General features: G+C 60.3%; 1 protein-coding gene across 3 annotated transcripts in view; it reads left to right on the forward strand.

The window, feature by feature from the left end:
• The window catches only part of LOC138841331 (cadherin-4), a 412,784-nt gene that overhangs the window by 339,514 nt on the left and 54,898 nt on the right, over positions 1-18,372 (forward strand). For all 3 annotated transcript variants that reach the window (XM_070042018.1, XM_070042019.1, XM_070042020.1), the window contains 2 exons: positions 9,678-9,833; positions 17,111-17,255. In XM_070042018.1, the coding sequence (XP_069898119.1) occupies positions 9,678-9,833; positions 17,111-17,255 (301 nt within the window). The remainder of the gene's footprint in view (positions 1-9,677; positions 9,834-17,110; positions 17,256-18,372) is intronic.

Below are 18,372 nucleotides of genomic sequence, written 5' to 3' on the forward strand. Positions count from 1 at the left end.
AGGGTTGGTTTCTGTCCAGCCGGACCGGACCGGCTCCTGGCGTGGGCCTGGCCCGCATGATGGGCTTGGGTGTGGTTGGGTGTGGTGTGGGACAGTGGGGGTCTCTGAGGACTGAGATGGCTGGGGGTGGAGCCTCTCTTAAAGGGACAGGCAGTCATCCTCAGATTATCGTCTTGCGTCCAAGGTGGCCAGATGTCTCAGGCTTTCTAAGACAGACCGGGGGAGCAAAGGATCGTTATTTTGTTTGCCACCATTAAGCTTGCCAGCTTGGCTGTTTTCTTTGTGGTTGTTCCCTTCCCTCCCCCTGCCATACTGGAATTTTTTTTCTTTTGTTCTTTCATTCTTTGTCTTTCTTAATTCCTTTGTCGGACCTGGGCGCTGTTCCTGAGCGCTTTCACTCCAGGCTAGCCCTCTACCACTTTGTGCCACAGTTCCACTTCCCACACTGTGATTTTCTACCAGGTGTTGGGAGCAACAGGTTCCTGGGGCAGCGCATCCTTGCCCCCACAGCGTTAGGACCAGGCTCCTCGCCACGCCCACCTCGGGGCACAGGGTCGTCCCAGCCGTGCCGGCCTCACGAGCACAAGCGCTGGCTCTCCGTCTGTCCCCTGCGCCGCGACATGAAGCGAGTGGTGGCCGGCACCAGGGAGGCAGGCCAGTAGGCCGTGGAGGTGGCCCTGGGGCCACCGCAGGACCCCAGATCCACTTGAGGAAGCCACCTCCCATCGGCCGGGTGCCTGCACAGAGCAGGCGGCTGCCGGGAGCGGCTGTGCGTGCGCACGCTCCTACTGCTGCTGCTGACCTCATTAATTTACATGGAATTAACCAGCAGGAAAACTTGAGAGAAAAAAGATTTTGATAAGAAATTGTAAGCTGGTGCCAAAAAAGAGCTCCAGGTCACATGTAATCCGATTGTAGTGGTCTTTAGAAGGGAGTCCTTTCCCTTTGCATCAGTAGCCTTCCCCTCCGTCTACAGAGGAGCCGCTGTGTTGGGTGACCACAGCCAAGGTGCTACGAGCAGGCCCGGCCCGTGTGGTGGCCCAGCCTGCGTGGAGGGTCGGCCCTGCATGGTGACTGGCCCCGTGTGGTGGCCCTGCCCCACGTGGTGGCCCGGCCCGTGTGGTGGCCCGCCCTGCATGGTGACTGGCCCCACGTGGTGGCCCGCCCTGCATGGTGACTGGCCCCACGTGGTGGCCCGGCCCACGTGGTGGCCCTCCCCGTGTGGTGGCCCGGCCCGCGTGGTGGCCCGGCCCGCGTGGTGGCCCAGCCCGTGTGGTGGCCCTCTCTGCATGGTGGCCCGGCCCGCATGGTGGCCCTCCCCGCGTAGTGGCCCGGCCCGCATGGTGGCCTTCCCCGCGTGGTGGCCCTCCCCGCGTGGTGGCCCGGCCCATGTGGTGGCCCTCCCCGCGTGGTGGCCCTCCCCGCGTGGTGGCCCTCCCCGCGTGGTGGCCCGGCCCGCGTGGTGGCCCTCCCCGCGTGGTGGCCCTCCCCGCGTGGTGGCCCGCCCCGCGTGGTGGCCCGCCCCGCGTGGTGGCCCAGCCCGTGTGGTGGCCCTCTCCGCATGGTGGCCCGCCCCGCGTGGTGGCCCTCCCCGCGTGGTGGCCCGGCCCGCGTGGTGGCCCTCCCCGCGTGGTGGCCCTCCCCGCATGGTGGCCCTCCCCGCGTGGTGGCCCAGCCCGCATGGTGGCTCGCCCCGCATGGTGGCCCTCCCCGCGTGGTGGCCCGGCCCGCATGGTGGCCTTCCCCGCGTGGTGGCCCTCCCCGCGTGGTGGCCCGCCCCACGTGGTGGCTCGCCCCGCATGGTGGCCCGGCCCACGTGGTGGCCCTCCCCGCGTGGTGGCCCGGCCCGCGTGGTGGCCCTCCCCGCGTGGTGGCCCGGCCCGCGTGGTGGCCCTCCCCGCGTGGTGGCCCTCCCCGCATGGTGGCCCTCCCCGCGTGGTGGCCCGGCCCGCATGGTGGCCCGGCCCGCATGGTGGCCCTCCCCGCGTGGTGGCCCGGCCCGCATGGTGGCCCGCCCCGCATGGTGGCCCTCCCCGCGTGGTGGCCCGGCCCGCATGGTGGCCCTCCCCGTGTGGTGGCCCGCCCCGCGTGGTGGCCCGGCCCGCATGGTGGCTCGCCCCGCATGGTGGCTCGCCCCGCATGGTGGCTCGCCCCGCATGGTGGCCCTCCCCGCATGGTGGCCCGCCCCGCGTGGTGGCCCGGCCCGCATGGTGGCCCTCTCCGCGTGGTGGCCCTCTCCGCGTGGTGGCCCTCCCTGCGTGGTGGCCCTCCCCGCGTGGTGGCCCTCCCTGCGTGGTGGCCCTCCCCGCGTGGTGGCCCGGCCCGCGTGGTGGCCCGGCCCGCGTGGTGGCCCTCCCCGCGTGGTGGCCCTCCCCGCGTGGTGGCCCTCCCCGCGTGGTGGCCCGGCCCGCGTGGTGGCCCGGCCCGCGTGGTGGCGGCACTCACTCCCGGGCCCTGTGCAGTCACCACAGCACCGCTGCTTCAGAGAAGGCGGCTCGCAGCGGCTCTGCCCCCAGAGGAGCCGCGCTGCCTCACAAAGCGGAGTTTTCTGGAAGCTGCTTGGGGTGTGATCAGTGCCGGGGATGGGACCGGACAGACGGCTGCGTCCCTGGCCTGGCCACTCCCTCCACTGAGCACCTCAAGGAAGCAGGCGGCTCCAGGCTCAGAGCTGCCTGTGAAGGAAGGAGGCGGCTCCAGGCTCAGAGCTGCCTGTGAAGGAAGGAGGCGGCTCCAGGCTCAGAGCTGCCTGTGAGCCTGCGCGCTGGGACCCGCAGGTGCAGGCTTGGGCACCATCACCCACGACGTCACGCATCACACACGTACACGTCTGTGTCACTGTAGTCACGGAGCCGTTCCCAGCCCCACAGGTGACCCACCCCCAACAGGGTGGCAGGAGGCCATGGCGCTGTCACCCGGACAGTGTGTCCCAGCAGTGCCCAGGGGGGACTTGGCTGCAGCTGGCAGTGACAGCGCCTTCGCTCCCAGAATCTTCCACAGCCCCACCAGTGCACGCCAGCACCCCAGAGCTGGGCTCCACGTACCCGCGCACGCTCCTCCCCCAGAGAGCCCGAAGCCCGCCAGTGGACGTTTGCCTTTGGTTTGAGCAAATTAAGTCTTCTATGAGCTGCAAAATTGCTTCCATGGAAATAAAGATGACGGCAGGAGAGTGGCAGGGCTGCGAGCTCTGTTCTGAGTGTGGTACTGCGAGGTGTGCTGCTGGGGTGCAGGTCCAGGGTGCTCAGGAGGAAAGGGCTGTGCACAGGCGGGGCGTGCAGCGGGAAAGGCAAGGATTCCTTGAAGCCCTTGGCTTCTTGGGACTCAAGGCTGGGTTGCAGGCAGCTGAGCACCCCCCTCCCCCAGTGTCTGTGCCCTTGGAGGAACAGAGAGGGACAAGCGGAAGGTCCCAGTGACGGAGGAAGCCTGGCCGAGGCCAGCACCCCTGCAGCTGGGGGCTCTGCTTCTAGTGGGGGGACTGAGCCTTCCACACACACCCAGGCCCCCAGGGGATGAAAGCAGGCACTGCTGGAGCAGTGAGAGAGGGAAGGGCAGGGCGTGGTGTGGTGTGCTCTGCCTGGGGCATTAGCAGTGTTTGCAGACACTGTCTGGCTGTCACGGCTGGCATGAGGGGTACTGGCATCTAGTGGGCAGAGGCAAACCGTACGCAGGACAAAGTGTCAATGACACCAAGAAGTTCTGATGGAACTCTGGCTGGTATGTGGTCCCCCAGGCTCCGCGTCCTAAGGGAAGAAGGCAAGGGCCCCGCCACACACTCCACCAATGCCCCACCCCACCCAAGAGTCAGTTCTGAGAGGGAGAAGGTGATTGGCCAGAGTGGCTCATCGGCCGGCCCATTGGCTAGGGGCGGCCCCTTTGCATGGACACCGCTGGGCAAGGTCAGCCTTCCCATTGCCAGCAGTAAAGTCTGCCTAAATCTCATACGAAAAATTAAGCGGACCTTCGCCTTGTTAATCTGGCACCACCTGAAGGGCACTTTTGAGAAGCAACCGCTTCATCATTCCCCACCAGGCCAATTTTGTGAGAACATATTCATGGCTTTCATTAGTATTCCTATGACTTTGAGGATTTTTTTTCATGATTTATAAAACTCAAAGTAATTGAGAACAGCGATGTACGATAGTATCGATGTTACACAACAAATGCCTTTTCATATTACATTCTGGGTTTTTCTCCTCGTTACAAGAACCTAATTGGAAATAATTGAAGGCTGGATTTCATCATTCATGGGAAAAATAGTTCATAAAATGCAAGAAATACAAACATCTTCAAGCCTCTTCAAGTAATTTTCAAGAATCAATGAAGGGTTGGGGGAGGGGAAGAATACTTAGCCCCAAGTTTCCCCATTAATTTTATGAGAACAGTTTTAGTGTCACTGATCTCACTGCCTGCCCTGCACAGTGGCGGAAGGCTGGAAAATGAAGCTTTGCGGCAAGTTCTGAGTGTCTCACGTAGCCAGGGCGACAATTTCATAATCACGTCCAAAAGCAATTACAGTGTCATTCTACCCAGGAATGTAGCTAAAGTCACAGTGACTTCTTAAACACGCAGTCCCAACAGCCACCTGCATTCCCAGAGGCTGTAACCAGAGCTGGCTGCAATGAGAGAGGTGGCCACAGTCCAGCCTGATGGAGGGTGGAGTGACCCCGGGGAAGCCTAGCGCCCAGGCTTCCCACATGAATAGAAGACTTGGGCCTCTAACTCTTTCCTGCCTTAGAAGCTACTTAGAAAGGCAGTGTGGGGGCTGGAGGTGTGGCTCAGGTGGTAGAGCACCTGTGAGCAAAAGACCCTGAGTTCAAGTCTGAGAGAGAGGGGGGGGAGAGAAGGGGGGAGGAAGAGAGAGGGAGAGGGAGGGACGGAGGGAGGGGAAAGAATGGCAATGTAACTGTGTAACTGGCCAGGCAGTGTGGGTCAGAGGCAGAGCACTAGCATGCTTACAGCGCTGGGTTCCAATCCCAGCTTTGGAATAATAAAGCCAAGAAAGCAGTTGGGAAGTCTGCCCTGGATCTCCCGTTACCCGTGAGGCCTTGGATCTTCACCTCCGCCCCAGTGCTCCATGCCCTGAGGTGTTCCAAGGGTCAAGGGTGACCGTCGCTTGTGGGCTTCTGTGCCTGCGTCAGACCTAATGCCAGGCTGCTGAAGCCTGGGATGAGCCTGTGGAGCACATGCACCACGATTCTTCAAGGAGACCGAGGCCACCAGCTGCCCCAGGCAGCCACCAGCCCCGCTGTGACCGCCCCTTATTCTTCTCTTGCTCTGGGCTTGCAGGCCCTGTCCAGTCAGAAGGCCAGCTAGCCTTGTGCTGGCTGGCACCAGGTTTGACCACCCCTGAGGGATCCCTCGCCTTTCCCTTCTCTTCTTCCATTCCCGGATCCACTGTCTCCATCCTTCTGTGCTAATGGCCCAAAGGGTCAGGCAGGACAGACGGTTCCCGGTCCCCAGCAGTCCCTCACCGCCCCGCTCCTCTTCCGTGAAGCCTCAGGGTGGCTGTAAGCTCCAGGAAGCCTTCCACAGGGCTGGGGCAGCCACAGATCCCCACAGAGGTCATGGTGACCTGAGCATCTTCAACCCCACCCCCGGGCAGTGTCTCCTTGCATTTCTTGAGCACCGAGTGAATTGCCATGCAGGGTCTGGAAAATTCTAGACTTGGGAAACAGATCACCCTGCTCTATAACCAAGGCAGAGAAGCGTGCAGAGCATTGTCTGTGCTCAGAAGTGATGGCAGGAGGAGGGAAGGGGGGGGAGGGCGTGGAGGGGACAAAGCAGAAGAGAAGCCACAGAACCCTGGGAAAACTCTGCTTTCCTATCCGTGAGACAGTCGGGACATTGGACCTATTGTAAGGATGGCTAAGCCACAGGGAGCTGCAAATGCATTTAGGCGAAATCAGATTCTTAACTCTGGCCTCCAGCAAAAGTCAGGTTTTAAAAGAAAATTTCCTCTCTGGGCCGGCTGCAGTCACGGCCAAGTGTAAATCCACCTGCCCGTGCCCTGGTGTGATGGGTGGGGGCAGGGAGCCGTCACGACTCAGGGCTTTTCGCTGGATGGAGAAATGGGAGCTGCTACAGGCCATGAGAAACTCCCAACAGGTAAAGAAAATGAGTTTGCAATCTGTTTTCCTGGGAAGATCTCTGGGTTTAATACGATCTGAGGCCAAGCACCGAAACACTTCACTAAAGAATTACATCCTGCTGGAAGAGCTTGGTCCCGAGGATTTTAAAAGTATCTTTTGAAATGCCAGACCAGGAAGCAAGGGAATCTGATTAACAGCCACTAACCCCAGGACCACCGTCCCTATGAGGCCAGTGCGGGGAGGAGGGGGACCCTGGTGTACATGCAGGCACGTGTGCATGTGTGTGTGCACACGTGTGTGCGTGCACACCTGTGTGTGTGCACGCATGTGTGTACGTGTGTGTGTGCTTTCTGTATTCAGGAACCCTGAAAGACAGAGGACAAGGGCAAATAGCCAGCCAGGCGCCTGTGGCTCACACGTGTCATCCTAGCTATTCAGGAGGCTGAGATCTGAGGATCACAGTTCAAAGCCAGCCAGGGCAGTAAAGTCCATGAGACTCTTATCTCCGATAAACCTCCAGAAAACTGGAGGTGGCACTGTGGCTCAAGTGGTAGAGCATGCGCCTCAAGCTGAAGAGCTGAGGGACAGCGCCCAGGCCCAGAGTTCAAGCCCCACGACCGACAAAAAAAAAAAAAAAAAAAAAAAAAAAAAGAGCAAATAGCTTTGGTTTGGGTCTGAACTCTCACAGGTACTCCTGCCCTGTCCCAGACCCTGTTCATCCCCAGCAGCCCTGGTCCAGGTTGAGAACGGTGGGCATCACTGGGTGAGACAGCGCCGGGCTCTGGCAGGTGGTTCTGGAGTCAGGCTGTATCTTCTTGCTGGCCCCTCCCGGTCCATAGGGCCCGGCACATGGCATGTCTGGGTAGGAGCTAGGGCTGCCCCCCTGAGGTTGGGGGTACTTCCGTGTGGGCCCTGGCCCTCTCCCCGGTGAGGTTTCTTCTTCCTGAATCCAGACATTCCAATGCATGCCTTCCTCCCTTGGACTATTGGAAACAACCCCAGGGGTTTACACCTTGACACCGCAGGATGACTCTCCCCAGTTCAAGTTCGTTTAGAACAAGGCATGCGCCCCCTGGGGGCAGGGGCACTCTGTGAACCCCTCGTTCCCCCCACCTTTCCCAAGGAAACAGCAGCCCCGTAAGCCGAGTCCCCGGTGAACACCATCGCCGGCGCCATATGTTATTTTAATGCAGACATCACTTTAAACTAACCTTTTACCATCTGTTCTGCCCTTTAATAACAAATGCAAAGGCGCGTAGTTCTCTGTGCAATCTAGAGAGAGACGTGTGATGGAGAAGCTGTCCGCGTTCCCCTCAGCCCTGCCGCCGCTTCCGTGAGCCTTTCCTTGTCCCCACACACAGACCCAGGGCTCGTCTGGCCCTCCGGATTCACTCACAGTGTTTCTTCATAGCCTGGGAGCTGTGGGAGGACAGTCTGCAGAGCCGAGGGGCCACGGGCCCTGGGCTGCGCGGTGCGTGCGGCCGCTGCTGTGCTGCAGGAGCCACTGCCAAAGGTCCCTGGGAGCAGAGCAAGCATTCCCGGATGGTCATAACATAACGACTATATGTACAGATATATGTACAGATATGCATGCATATGTATATATATATGTATATTTAAATCTTTTTTTGCCAGTCCTGAAGCTTGAACTCAGGGCCTGGGTGCGGTCCCTGAGCTTCTTTTGCTCAAAGCTAGCACTCTGTCACTTGTGCCATAGCACCACTTCCGGCTTTTTCTGTGTATGTGGTACTGAGGACTCGAGCCCAAGGCCTCGTGCACACTAGGCAAGCACGCTACCACTAGGCCACCTTCCCAGCCCTCCTTAAGTCTTTTCAGCAGTTCTATCATTAAATTTCCCCATGAGAGCTGGGCAGCTTGGCCCTGAAGGATTTAGTGACCCGTACATCAGCGACCTTTTCCGTCCGTCCATCCTGCCGTTGCTGGAGACTCCCACGGCCCCGCTCCAGGACCCTGCCTGTCTCCACACTGCGCATGCGTCCCCAACACACCCACGTACCTTGGCCACCCACTGCGGCCTCAAGTCTCCCTGTCATAACCCAAATCCAGAGCACGCCTCGTGTCGGCTCCCTCCCTCCCCAGTTCCGTGACTCCCCTTCTGGCACCGGGGAACAACTTGGGCTAGGTGACAAGGGGAAGGGCTTTCTCTCCTGGGATCTAGACTTTGTGCCGTTATCAAGTCCTGTGGGGCTGCTGCGGGTGAGAACAGAGGTGTTCCCCCGCTCCCGGCCGGCGGCTCTGCGGGGGGACCGCTGCGGCCCCAGTTCAGCCTGGGCAGGAGCTTTCCCCGCACGGCCAGGCCTGACACCATAGCCAGCTGGAGGAAGGGAAGCCTGGCTGGAGGAGCAAAGCCGGATGTCTGTGCCGCCCTGCTCGGTTACTCGGCAGCCCCGTCCTGTATGAGGGCAGGGTGGGAAGCACCCGCTGACCCCAGAGAGGGAGTAGGCACCCCGGGAGCCCCGGGAGGTCCAGAGCCGACCCTCGCCTCACCATACCTGGCATAAACATCTTCAGATTGCTTCGGCAAGCAATGTTGACTCCCATTGGACCCAAATGGGTCCAGAACACTAATTGTTACAATGTCATTCTTACAATAGTTGTAGCATTTAATTGTGTTCCAGGTAGAGGTCTCAGGAGCCGCTTTGTAGAATGCATTTGTGGTCAGTTTTACTATCGACTGCTGTCCTGGCCCGTGGATTCGGGTAAACTTTAGTGAGCAGTCTCAGAGCTGTGGCCAGACTTGCAGAGCTGAGGGCTCAGCCTCGTCCACTCCTCACAAGGCCTCCCCCTTGCCCACCCGCCACCCTTTCTCATTAACAGACATTTTACTGCAATAATGAAAGGCATGTGCCACATTTTTCTTTCTATGCTTGTCATTTGTTTTCCAAAGACTTCTGTGTATCCAGCCATCCAATGAGAGACAAAATGACCCAGCGGCACATAAAGTACAGAATTTCGCATTTTCCATCTCTTTCCCCAACTCAGTCTAAGCTAAGTTATTTGGATGCTGAATTCAGATAACCATTATTAAGTTGCTTTTCTGTACCATAATGCTGCTCCCTGAGAAGCAGTCGAACGTTTGCATTTACCTCTGCCTCCATGCTGGCCAAGCAGTCACCATCTGGCACCACGCTGTGTTCAGATCCCACCATGAGCCGCCTCCCACCCCACAGGGGACAATTCCGGTGCCTAGAGAAGGCGCTCTGTTTCCTTGTCCCTGTCCCCAGCTCTCTGGCAGAACAGTGGGCGTGTGTGCACCAGCCTTGGCCTGGTTAAACCACCCCTTCCCTTCTTTTGTGTCTGTGTTGGAGATTTCAGCCAGGCATCCCACACTGAACTTGAAATGAGGCACCTTGTACCTCCCTGTCACCTGACAGGCCACTGGACTTGAGCGGGTGGTGCTGGAGCAATCCCTGGCGGCAGCGTGCCGGTGGCTCCCCGCTGAGCCGAGGTAGCCAGTGCCCTGCCAACACAGCCCAGGGTGAGCCACGCAGCCAAGCGGGGCCGGGCGTGACAGACCCACCCTACCCACCCAGCAGGCTGACATCTCCTCGCGTCTCTCCTCCCCTGCAGATCCGGTCCGACAAAGACAATGACATCCCCATCCGGTACAGCATCACAGGCGTGGGCGCCGACCAGCCCCCCATGGAGGTGTTCAGCATCGACTCCATGTCCGGCCGGATGTACGTCACGAGGCCCATGGACCGGGAGGAGCGGGCCTCCTACCATGTGAGTGTCCTCAGAGGAAAGCGTGGGGTGGGTCATCAGGACATTCCCACCCTGCCAGCCCCGGGGAGCTGTCCTTGAAGTGTCCTGCCAGGCCTCGGGGTCCTGAGCCCCAGGGAGAACCCACCCCAGCCAGGTGGTCCACGTGCAGTCGCTAGTGCCTTCCCAGAGTAGGCTTTGCTTCCAGCCCCTTCCCTGAGGATGCCACCAAATGTGGGTCACACTGGGGGCCTGGAAGCCTCCCTCACTCCCCTGGCTATCTCTGAGAAAAGAAAAGCATCTCTGAGATCCGAGCTGCTGTGAACAGGAAGGGGAAATGGTGAGGGAGAGGGGGCTGCGGGGCCTCAGCTTTGGGGGACTGCGGGGCCTCAGCTTTGGGGGGCTTCGAGCAGCCCCACTGGCTCCGGACACGGGATAGGAGGTGGGGCTCCTCTCTCTGATATGGTGTAGCCCATCCCCTCCTGAGCCCCACTTCTGTGACAAGGAGAGTCTGCACAGACCAGGAGCGCCCAGCCCCAGCCCACCCCACCCCTGCCCCGCCAGCCAACCTCCAGTTCCCCTGGCCTCCGGCCTCTCCCGAAAGGTGATGAGGCTATAGATGTTAGAAGTCAGGGGTGACTGCAAGGATGGGGCTAGGCCAGCCTACAGAGTCAGGGCGACTGGTGTGCGCGCGTGTGTGTGCACACACGTGCATGTATGCACACCCATGGCTCTGTGTGTGTGCACATGCATGTGTGCATGCCCACGGGTGTGTGTGCGCGCATGCATGTGTGCATGCCCGTGTGTGCACACACATGCATGTCTGCACGCCCATAGGTGTGTGTGTGCACATGCATGTGTGTGCGCATGTGTGTACACACGTGCATGTGTGCATGCCCATGGGTGGGTGTGTGCACGCACATGCCCATGTGTGTGCATGCATGCATGTGTGCATGCCCACAGGTGGATGTGTGCACGCACATGCATGTGTGCATGCCCATGGGGTGTGCATGCATGCATTGTGCATGCCCGTGTGTGTGTGCGCACATGCATGTGTGCATGCCTGTGGGTGTGGGTGTGTGCACATGCATTGTGCATCCCGTGTGTGTGCGCACATGCATTGTGTGCGCACATGCATGTGTGCATGCCCATGGGTGTGTGTGCGCGCGCACATGCATGTGTGCATGCCTGTAGGTGTGTGCACATGCATTGTGCATCCCGTGTGTGTGCGCACATGCATTGTGTGCGCACATGCATGTGTGCATGCCCATGGGTGTGTGTGTGCGTGCGCGCACATGCATGTGTGCATGCCCTGGGTGTGGGTGTGTATGTGTGAATGTCAGAATGCTGAACGCCCAGCTCCTCGACTGTAATTCAGGAGCAAAGACGGGATCTTCAGTCTCTACCCCCCGCTGTCACATTCAGTGTTCTGCCAGCATTGCTTCAGCTCAGGGCGCCGTCCACAGCCCACTCTGCATCCCAGGCCAGGCCCTGGCCCAGAGATGCTCGCTGCCCCCGTGCATTGTGGAAGGAGGTGGATTTTGTCACTGGTCTTGGGGGTCCCCCAACTGGCCCACCCTTGATGTTCCATAAGAAGCAGGGTGAGGGCTGGTGGGACCGCCAGGAATGTGGTATGGATTCCTGTCCTCCCTCTCTCCCTCCCCCCTCCCCCTGGCTGACCACACACACACACACACACACACACACACACACACACACACACGCTCTCCAGAGTATGTTCTTCCAGGGCCCAAGTGTGGAGGGGGCTCCACTAGTCATGGGGCAGGGAGGGAGGGGGGGTGGGGAGGGAGGGGGGCAGGCAGACACAGGCTCACCCCAGACAGCCAGCACTGCAGGCCTCACCGCCGCCCTACTGGGTTCATGGAGGAGTGGAGCCTGGTCCAACGGAGGAACACTGCCTCCTCCCAGGCCTCCAGTGGAGGCCACTTGATTAAGTTCACCATTTCTGAGATGAGACCGATTAGTTTGTAATTGCCGCAATCTTGAGAAGCGCCTCTGCCTCCTGTTCCCTCACCTGCTGGAGGCCCTGGCTTCAGAGCGGGCTCGGGCTCTGCTCTCACGCGGCGACGCCGTTCCTGTCCCCGCTGCGTGTCTGGCATCTCCAGAATTGCTTCCATTGCTCTGGGAGCCACAGCTCCTGCCAGGGTGGCCGCAGAGCGGCATCGTCCTGCCACAGGTGCCCACGACAGAACCAGTGCCAACAGCACAAGGGGCTGCGGGCCCCCGGCCCTCTGCCCACCGCCGCCACGGTGAGCCAGGCCGGCACCTGCTTTGCCCAGGCGCCAACTCTGGAGCACTAGCTCCTGGTGGAGGCAGAGCTCCTGCCCCAGACAGATCAGGAATTCAAGATGGTGGAGTCATCGAATGAAGTTAATCAGCATGTGGAGCCCTTCCGAGGGCCGAGCCTGTGTGAGAGAGGGCCTCGGGTGCCCGCTCCCCTTGGAGCAGTGTCAGATGGACGGTGCCCTCCGCTGCCTGCGGCGGGGTGCGCGGAGAAGAGGCCGGGACTGCACACAGCTACGGAGCATCCCCGCCCAGGGAGGTCTTGAAGCTGGAGATCCGTCCACAACAAGAACAATGTCCCAGGACAGCAGGAGTGGCTGGACCCCAAGGGGCAGGGATCTGCGCCCACAGGATGTGGCCCTCTGCTCCTCTGCCTGCTGGGAGCCTCTGTCTCACGCCACTGCTCTGGAGGCCTCTCCCACACGTGCCTCCAGTGTCCCAGACCTGGGAAGATCCCCCTGGGCTGCACGGAACGGGGAGGGGGAGATCTGACCACAGTGGCCTGGTGTGGCCTTAGCTCACCGTCAGCTCTCACAGCATGTCCACAGAACCGAGAGGACACTCCGCTGGACCCCGTGCTCTTCCTGCCGCCCTCCGGGGCACAGTCACCTAAGCATGGCGGCCACCTCCCAGGATGGGCAGTGCCCTGTGTCCACACAGGCCTACCACAGCTAAGACGCCGGAACCCACACCCTTTCCCCTGAGAGCAAGCGCGAGAGCTTCCATACAGCAGAGTCTAAACGTGGGGCAGAACGAAGGACCGACATTTAGCCTCTTGCCTGTGAATTCCTCCGTGTATTTCTGCATTTTTCTAATCAAAGCACGATGGCAGTCAGGCACCCCACGTTCCAGGCGCAGCCTCGGGTGACATGTGGACCAGCCGCTCTGCTCTCCGCCCACCTGTTGCAGGAGGGCGCAGGGCCCCAGGGGTGAAGGCTGCCGGACGTTCCCTGGGGACCCGCACCCCTGCGTGGCCTCCTCGTGGAGGGACAGGTCCCTCGGGAGCCTGGACCTCAGGGTCAGCTCACTTCACTCCTGGCCTTCTGCTCTCCTCCAAGTCTCAGGAGCAGGTCCCCATGCAGCCACCGGCTGTGCAAGGTCACTCGTGTGACCCAGCATGGCCAGAGACCCCCAGGGACCTCCAGGAGTCCCACGGGGGAGAGCCTGCAGAGCAGCCTGGAACTCAGCCTCGCAGCTCTGCCTGAAGCCAGGGGTCAGGCACACAAGGCCAGAGGCCAGAATGACCACCCTGACATCTGCTGCCCACCCCTGCTTACACACAGGTCCCCGCCCATACTCCAGGGTCAGCCTGTGCAGAAGAAGCCAGGCCCTGCTGGGTTTGGCAAGTTGGGCTCCTTTTTTCTGTGTTTTTGTTTTTGTTTTGTGGACCTGGGACTTGAACTCAGGGACTGGGTGCTCTCCCTGGGCTTTTTCACTCAAGGCTAGCACTCCACCATTCTGAGCCACAGCTCTACTTCGTTTTCTGGTGATTAATTGGAGATGAGAGTCTCACAGATTTTCCTGCCCAGGCTTGCTTTGAACCATGATCCTCAAATCTCAGCCTCCTGAGTAGCTAGGATGACAGGCGTGAGCCACCAGCGCCCGGCGTGGCTTATGTATTCTTGATTGACCCATCTCTAAAGCCTTCCTCAGCTCCGTCACAGAGGCCCGCTGTCTCTGACAAGCCCCATGGAGAGCTGGGGCGAAGGCTGCTGGGTCCCAGGAAGCCCAGATCTGCTCCTGGGCTGGAGAGGAAGGTGAAGGGCCGTCCCCTCCGCCCACCCCCTGCCCGCCCGCCCGCCGTCCACCAGCCCTGTCCATGGATGCGTGCAGCCCTCCCCTCTTTCCCTGCCCTGGCAGGGCTGGGAGGAGAGAGCTGCTGTGAACACGGCTCTCCACCAGGCCTGGTGTCGGAGACTTCTTCAGGCTCCTCGGTCTCCTTGCCGGTCATTCAGCCGTGGCCACTCTCACCCCCATGGGGCCCCACGCTTTGACCCTGCAACGGTGTGTGAACAGCCCTCCTGCAGTCCCGTCCTGGCCTGGCCAGCCAGAGGAAACTCCGCTTCCAGAGAACCATGGTGGGCGGGCCAGGCAACGCTGACACTCAAGCAGCACAACCCAGCCCTGGGCACAGGGCCTCTCCTGCCACATCTGGAGCCAGTGGCATTTGTGTCTGGGGGCACTTTCCTAGCAGACATTTTTGTCTCCTCCTCCACAGTGCCCTTGAAGCCATTCTGCCCGGCTCTGCTGATGAAGGTTGTAACCAAACCCCTGCCTGGCAGTGTGGTAATGATTTGTGGACATCTGTCACCTTAAGAAAACCAGTGTGTAGGGGCTGGGAAGGTGGCTCAGTGGTAGAGCGCTTGCCTTGCATGCCTGAGGCCCTGGGTTCGATTCCTCAGCACCACATAAGCAAAAAGAAAAAAGCCAGAAGTGGCGCTGTGGCTCAAGTGGTAGAGCGCTAGCCTTGAGCTGAAGAGCTGAGGGACAGCGCCCAGGCCCAGAGTTCAGGCCCCATGACTGGACCCAAAAAAAAAAAAAGAAAGAAAGAAAACCAGTGTGTAAACATTCTAGAACTGCCGGGCAAGATAGTGTGCTAGAAGGTTCTTTTAAAGATACCATGATGAAGAAGAGACACCACTGTGTCCTGCTACATCATATCACCTTGGTCAACTTCCCTCATTTTCCTGGGCCTCATTTTCCCCATCTGCACAGATGAGCTGGGACCAAAGCCAGACTTGTGGAAGGCCTGTGGACATGAGGACAGGGGAGGGGCAAAGAACCATCAGGCTGTGGTGAGCCCCGAGCAGGCGCACACTGAGATCTGACTGCTGGCACTGTCACTGGGGAAAATCTCAAAGCGATTCCAAGGCAGGGTTCAAGGCCTGCACAGACTTCACAGTTCCTGACCCTCAGAGGAGACCTGCCCACTGATGAGGCGTAGAGAGAGGAGCCAACCAAAAGGGAGAAAACCGGACTCCATCCACATCATCAAGGCCTCTGCTCCCAAGTCCACCCCCAGCCCACACACAAATGTCCACACGGCATCCACCTGTCTTCTTTCCCACAAGGAAGGAAACATGGCATTGAAGGCATCACACGAAGCTCACTTTGCTCACAAGGCTCAGACTCGACAGGTGTAGAAACCATGAGCAGCCAGCCAGCTGCCGCTTTTCCCCTCGCAGAGCTCCAGCCCTCGAGCCTGAGCACTGGGGAGCAGGGGATTTCCAACAGAAGCCGTCTGGAAGACCAATGGGAATGGAGATCCGTGGGCCACCGGACGTGAGTCTGCAGCTACGCCCGTGCCTGACCTGTCAGAGTGCACTCATCGCCTTCCCGGTCCAGCCAGACTGCAGTGCCTAAACGCACAGTGCCGCTTCAGGTCGGCGGTAACCACTTTCATTCCAGCACAGAGTCACTTTGTTCCAAAGCTCCTGGACCTCTGACGTAACAAGTCATTGCCCGGCTTCGGCTGACAAGCCGAAGGACAACTGGCACTTGTGTGGGACGAGGCCATCCGCTGACAGGGTGTGCACCACAGAGCCACAGCCATGTGACAACTCCCCACTTCTGTTACACAGCGATGGGACGAAGGCTGGCACTCAGACCCTGTACTTACCAGGCAAATGCTCTACCCCTTGAGCCACACCCCAAGCCCTTTCTGCTCTTCTTTTTCAAACTGGGTCTTGCATCTGTGCATGGCTGGCTGGGGCTTTGTTCCCCATTCTGTACCGTGATACAAGGTCTCCCAGACTGTTTGTCCTGCCTGGCCTTGAACTATAATCTTCCTGATCTTAGCCTAAATAGCTAGGGTTGTAGGCATAAGCCAGTGCGCCTGGCCTGGTCATTCAAGATTTCTAACCATGACATTCAAAACTGATGGGATGCTGAGCAGGCCAGAGCTGCGCCTCCCTGGCAATCAGCGCCAGCCGTCTCCTTACCACGGTGCACTCGCGGCCTTCCTGATAAAGCCAGACGGCAGACACCCCTCCTGCCACACAGCCCAGTGCTCGAGGCTGGAGCTCCACTCAGGCCTGTCAGAACTCAGCCGAAGCACAGATGCCCAAGACACGCTGCACTGCGCTGAGGCTGACCCCGGGTCCCAGGGAGGCCTCCAGGCCAGCCTGGCTCGGCCTGCACACCCTGGCACAACTTGCCTCAAAGACATCGCCACCTGCTTGGCCCCACTGAGAGGGAGACTTTCTTCAGTAGAGCCAGAGCTGTCAACCTGGGAGGAGCACAGCTTGGCTTGGGGGACCCCAGGCAAGCCCTTCTCCCCAGGGGTCAGTTCTGCCTAAATCCCAGGTCCTCCATGCTCCCAGGCCAGCCTCTTCTCCTGCAGGAAGAGGTCAGCCACTCTGTGTCCTTGTCCTTGAATGAATGAATGAATGAATGAATGAATGAATGAATGAATGAAAAAATTAAAAATGAGTCCACAGCCCGAGTTCTTCTCTTGAAGGCAGTTTGTGGTGGAGCTGCTCAGGCCACAGCCACCACCACCACCCCTCCTACTGGGGAAGGGGCCCTCCCTAGGGACACCCTTTTGGCGGCCCCCTGGTCCCCTGCTATGCCCGGCCCTAGAACTTGGGCAGCAGGCAGAAGCAAGGAGGCCCGGCTCTGTGTGGTAGACATGTGGTAGACTTGCACCTGCCTCCTCCATGCCAGCTTAGGCCTCTGCAGCCCCCACGCAGCCCCCTCCCCGGCTCTCCCCGTCTGAGAGGGACTCTGGGTAATCGGCGTCAAAGCCCCTGCTCCACTGGGAGGAAGTGCTCTCCCGCCTGCCCGCCCCGCCTCGGACAGTTGACAACAGTCTAGCAGACCGGGAGCCGATAGGTGATGTCCCCCTCCACAGCCACACACAGGCACACACACACAGGCGCACACACACACACACCTCACCCAGGCGTCCTCTGCCATCCTTGGGCCCAGGAGCTGCTTTACCTCCCCCAGGGAGACCCGCAGGGCCCCGGCTCTGACTGCTCTGCGTTGCTTCCCAGCTCCGAGCCCACGCTGTGGACATGAATGGCAACAAGGTGGAGAACCCCATTGACCTGTACATCTACGTCATCGACATGAACGACAACCGGCCCGACTTCCTCAACCAGGTCTACAACGGCTCCGTGGACGAGGGCTCCAAGCCAGGTGAGCCGGCCGCGCATGCGTGCACGCTCCCTGCCGCGCGCTGGGTCACCAGGGGCTCTGTGGGCAGTGGGCAGCAGGACAGTCCACAGGCCACACCACCAGGCCGGCAGCACAGACCACACACAACACCACCAGGCTGGCAGCACAGACCACACACAACTGGACACAAGTGCAGCCCTTGCCGCCCAGGGGGCTGCAGACAGGTGACACGGCGCCCGTGAGCTGCCCTGGCTGTGGGAACACAGGTGCCCCAGTCATGGGATGTCGCAGAGCAGGGCAGGCCTCCCGGGAGGGGTGTGTCACCGCTGTGGAGGGGTGTGTCACTCTGTGGAGGGGTGTGTCACTCTGTGGAGGGGTGTGTCACTGCCCTGGAGGGGTGTGTCACTCTGTGGAGGGGTGTGTCACTGTGGAGGGTGTGTCACCGCTGTGGAGGAATGTGTCACTGCCCTGGAGGGGTGTGTCACTCTGTGGAGGGTGTGTCACTGCCCTGGAGGGGTGTGTCATGGTCCGGAGGTGGCGTGTAGACCGGGCACCAGAGTGGGAAGAGGAGCAGCCAGGGAGGGGCTGAGGCAGGCAGGTGTGCCGGGAGGGAGCCTGGGACAGGAAAGCGCACACGCCAGGGTCTGGGGAGACGCGCCAGAGACCGAGACCCACCCTGCGAGACCTCCTGGCCTGGACTTGGGATTCGGTCCAAGCCCGATAGTAAACAGGGCCTCCAGAAGTCAGTCCCCCTGGAGCTCACCCGAGACCCTGCCCCACGGACCGTGGTGATCACGTGACTGTATGCCCGCCTGGCCTAGCGTGAATCCTGCCGTGGCCTCCAGTGTGCATCCGCTCATTGACTGGAAACAGAAGTCCTGAGGTCCCGGGAGGGCAGCACTCGGGGTAGCTGAGCGAGATCACAGGCGCCTGCACCCTGCCCTGCTGCGGACCAGGCCGGCCCGTGGGCGGCAGCAGCGTCGGGAGAGCCTGCGGAATCCTGAGCGGCCCCAAGCGGTGGCCGGTCAGTGGAGCTGACAGGCCCCCAGGGTTTGTCAAGAAAGGGCTGCCCCCACTGCTGGACAGGGAGCGAAAGGAGGCCTTCCTTAGACTGATCTGGCCTGGGTTGGAGGGCGGG

This window comes from Dipodomys merriami, unplaced genomic scaffold (genome assembly GCF_024711535.1).
Source record: "Dipodomys merriami isolate MVZ:Mamm:240054 unplaced genomic scaffold, mDipMer1.0.p SCAF_316, whole genome shotgun sequence".
NCBI lineage: Eukaryota > Metazoa > Chordata > Mammalia > Rodentia > Heteromyidae > Dipodomys > Dipodomys merriami.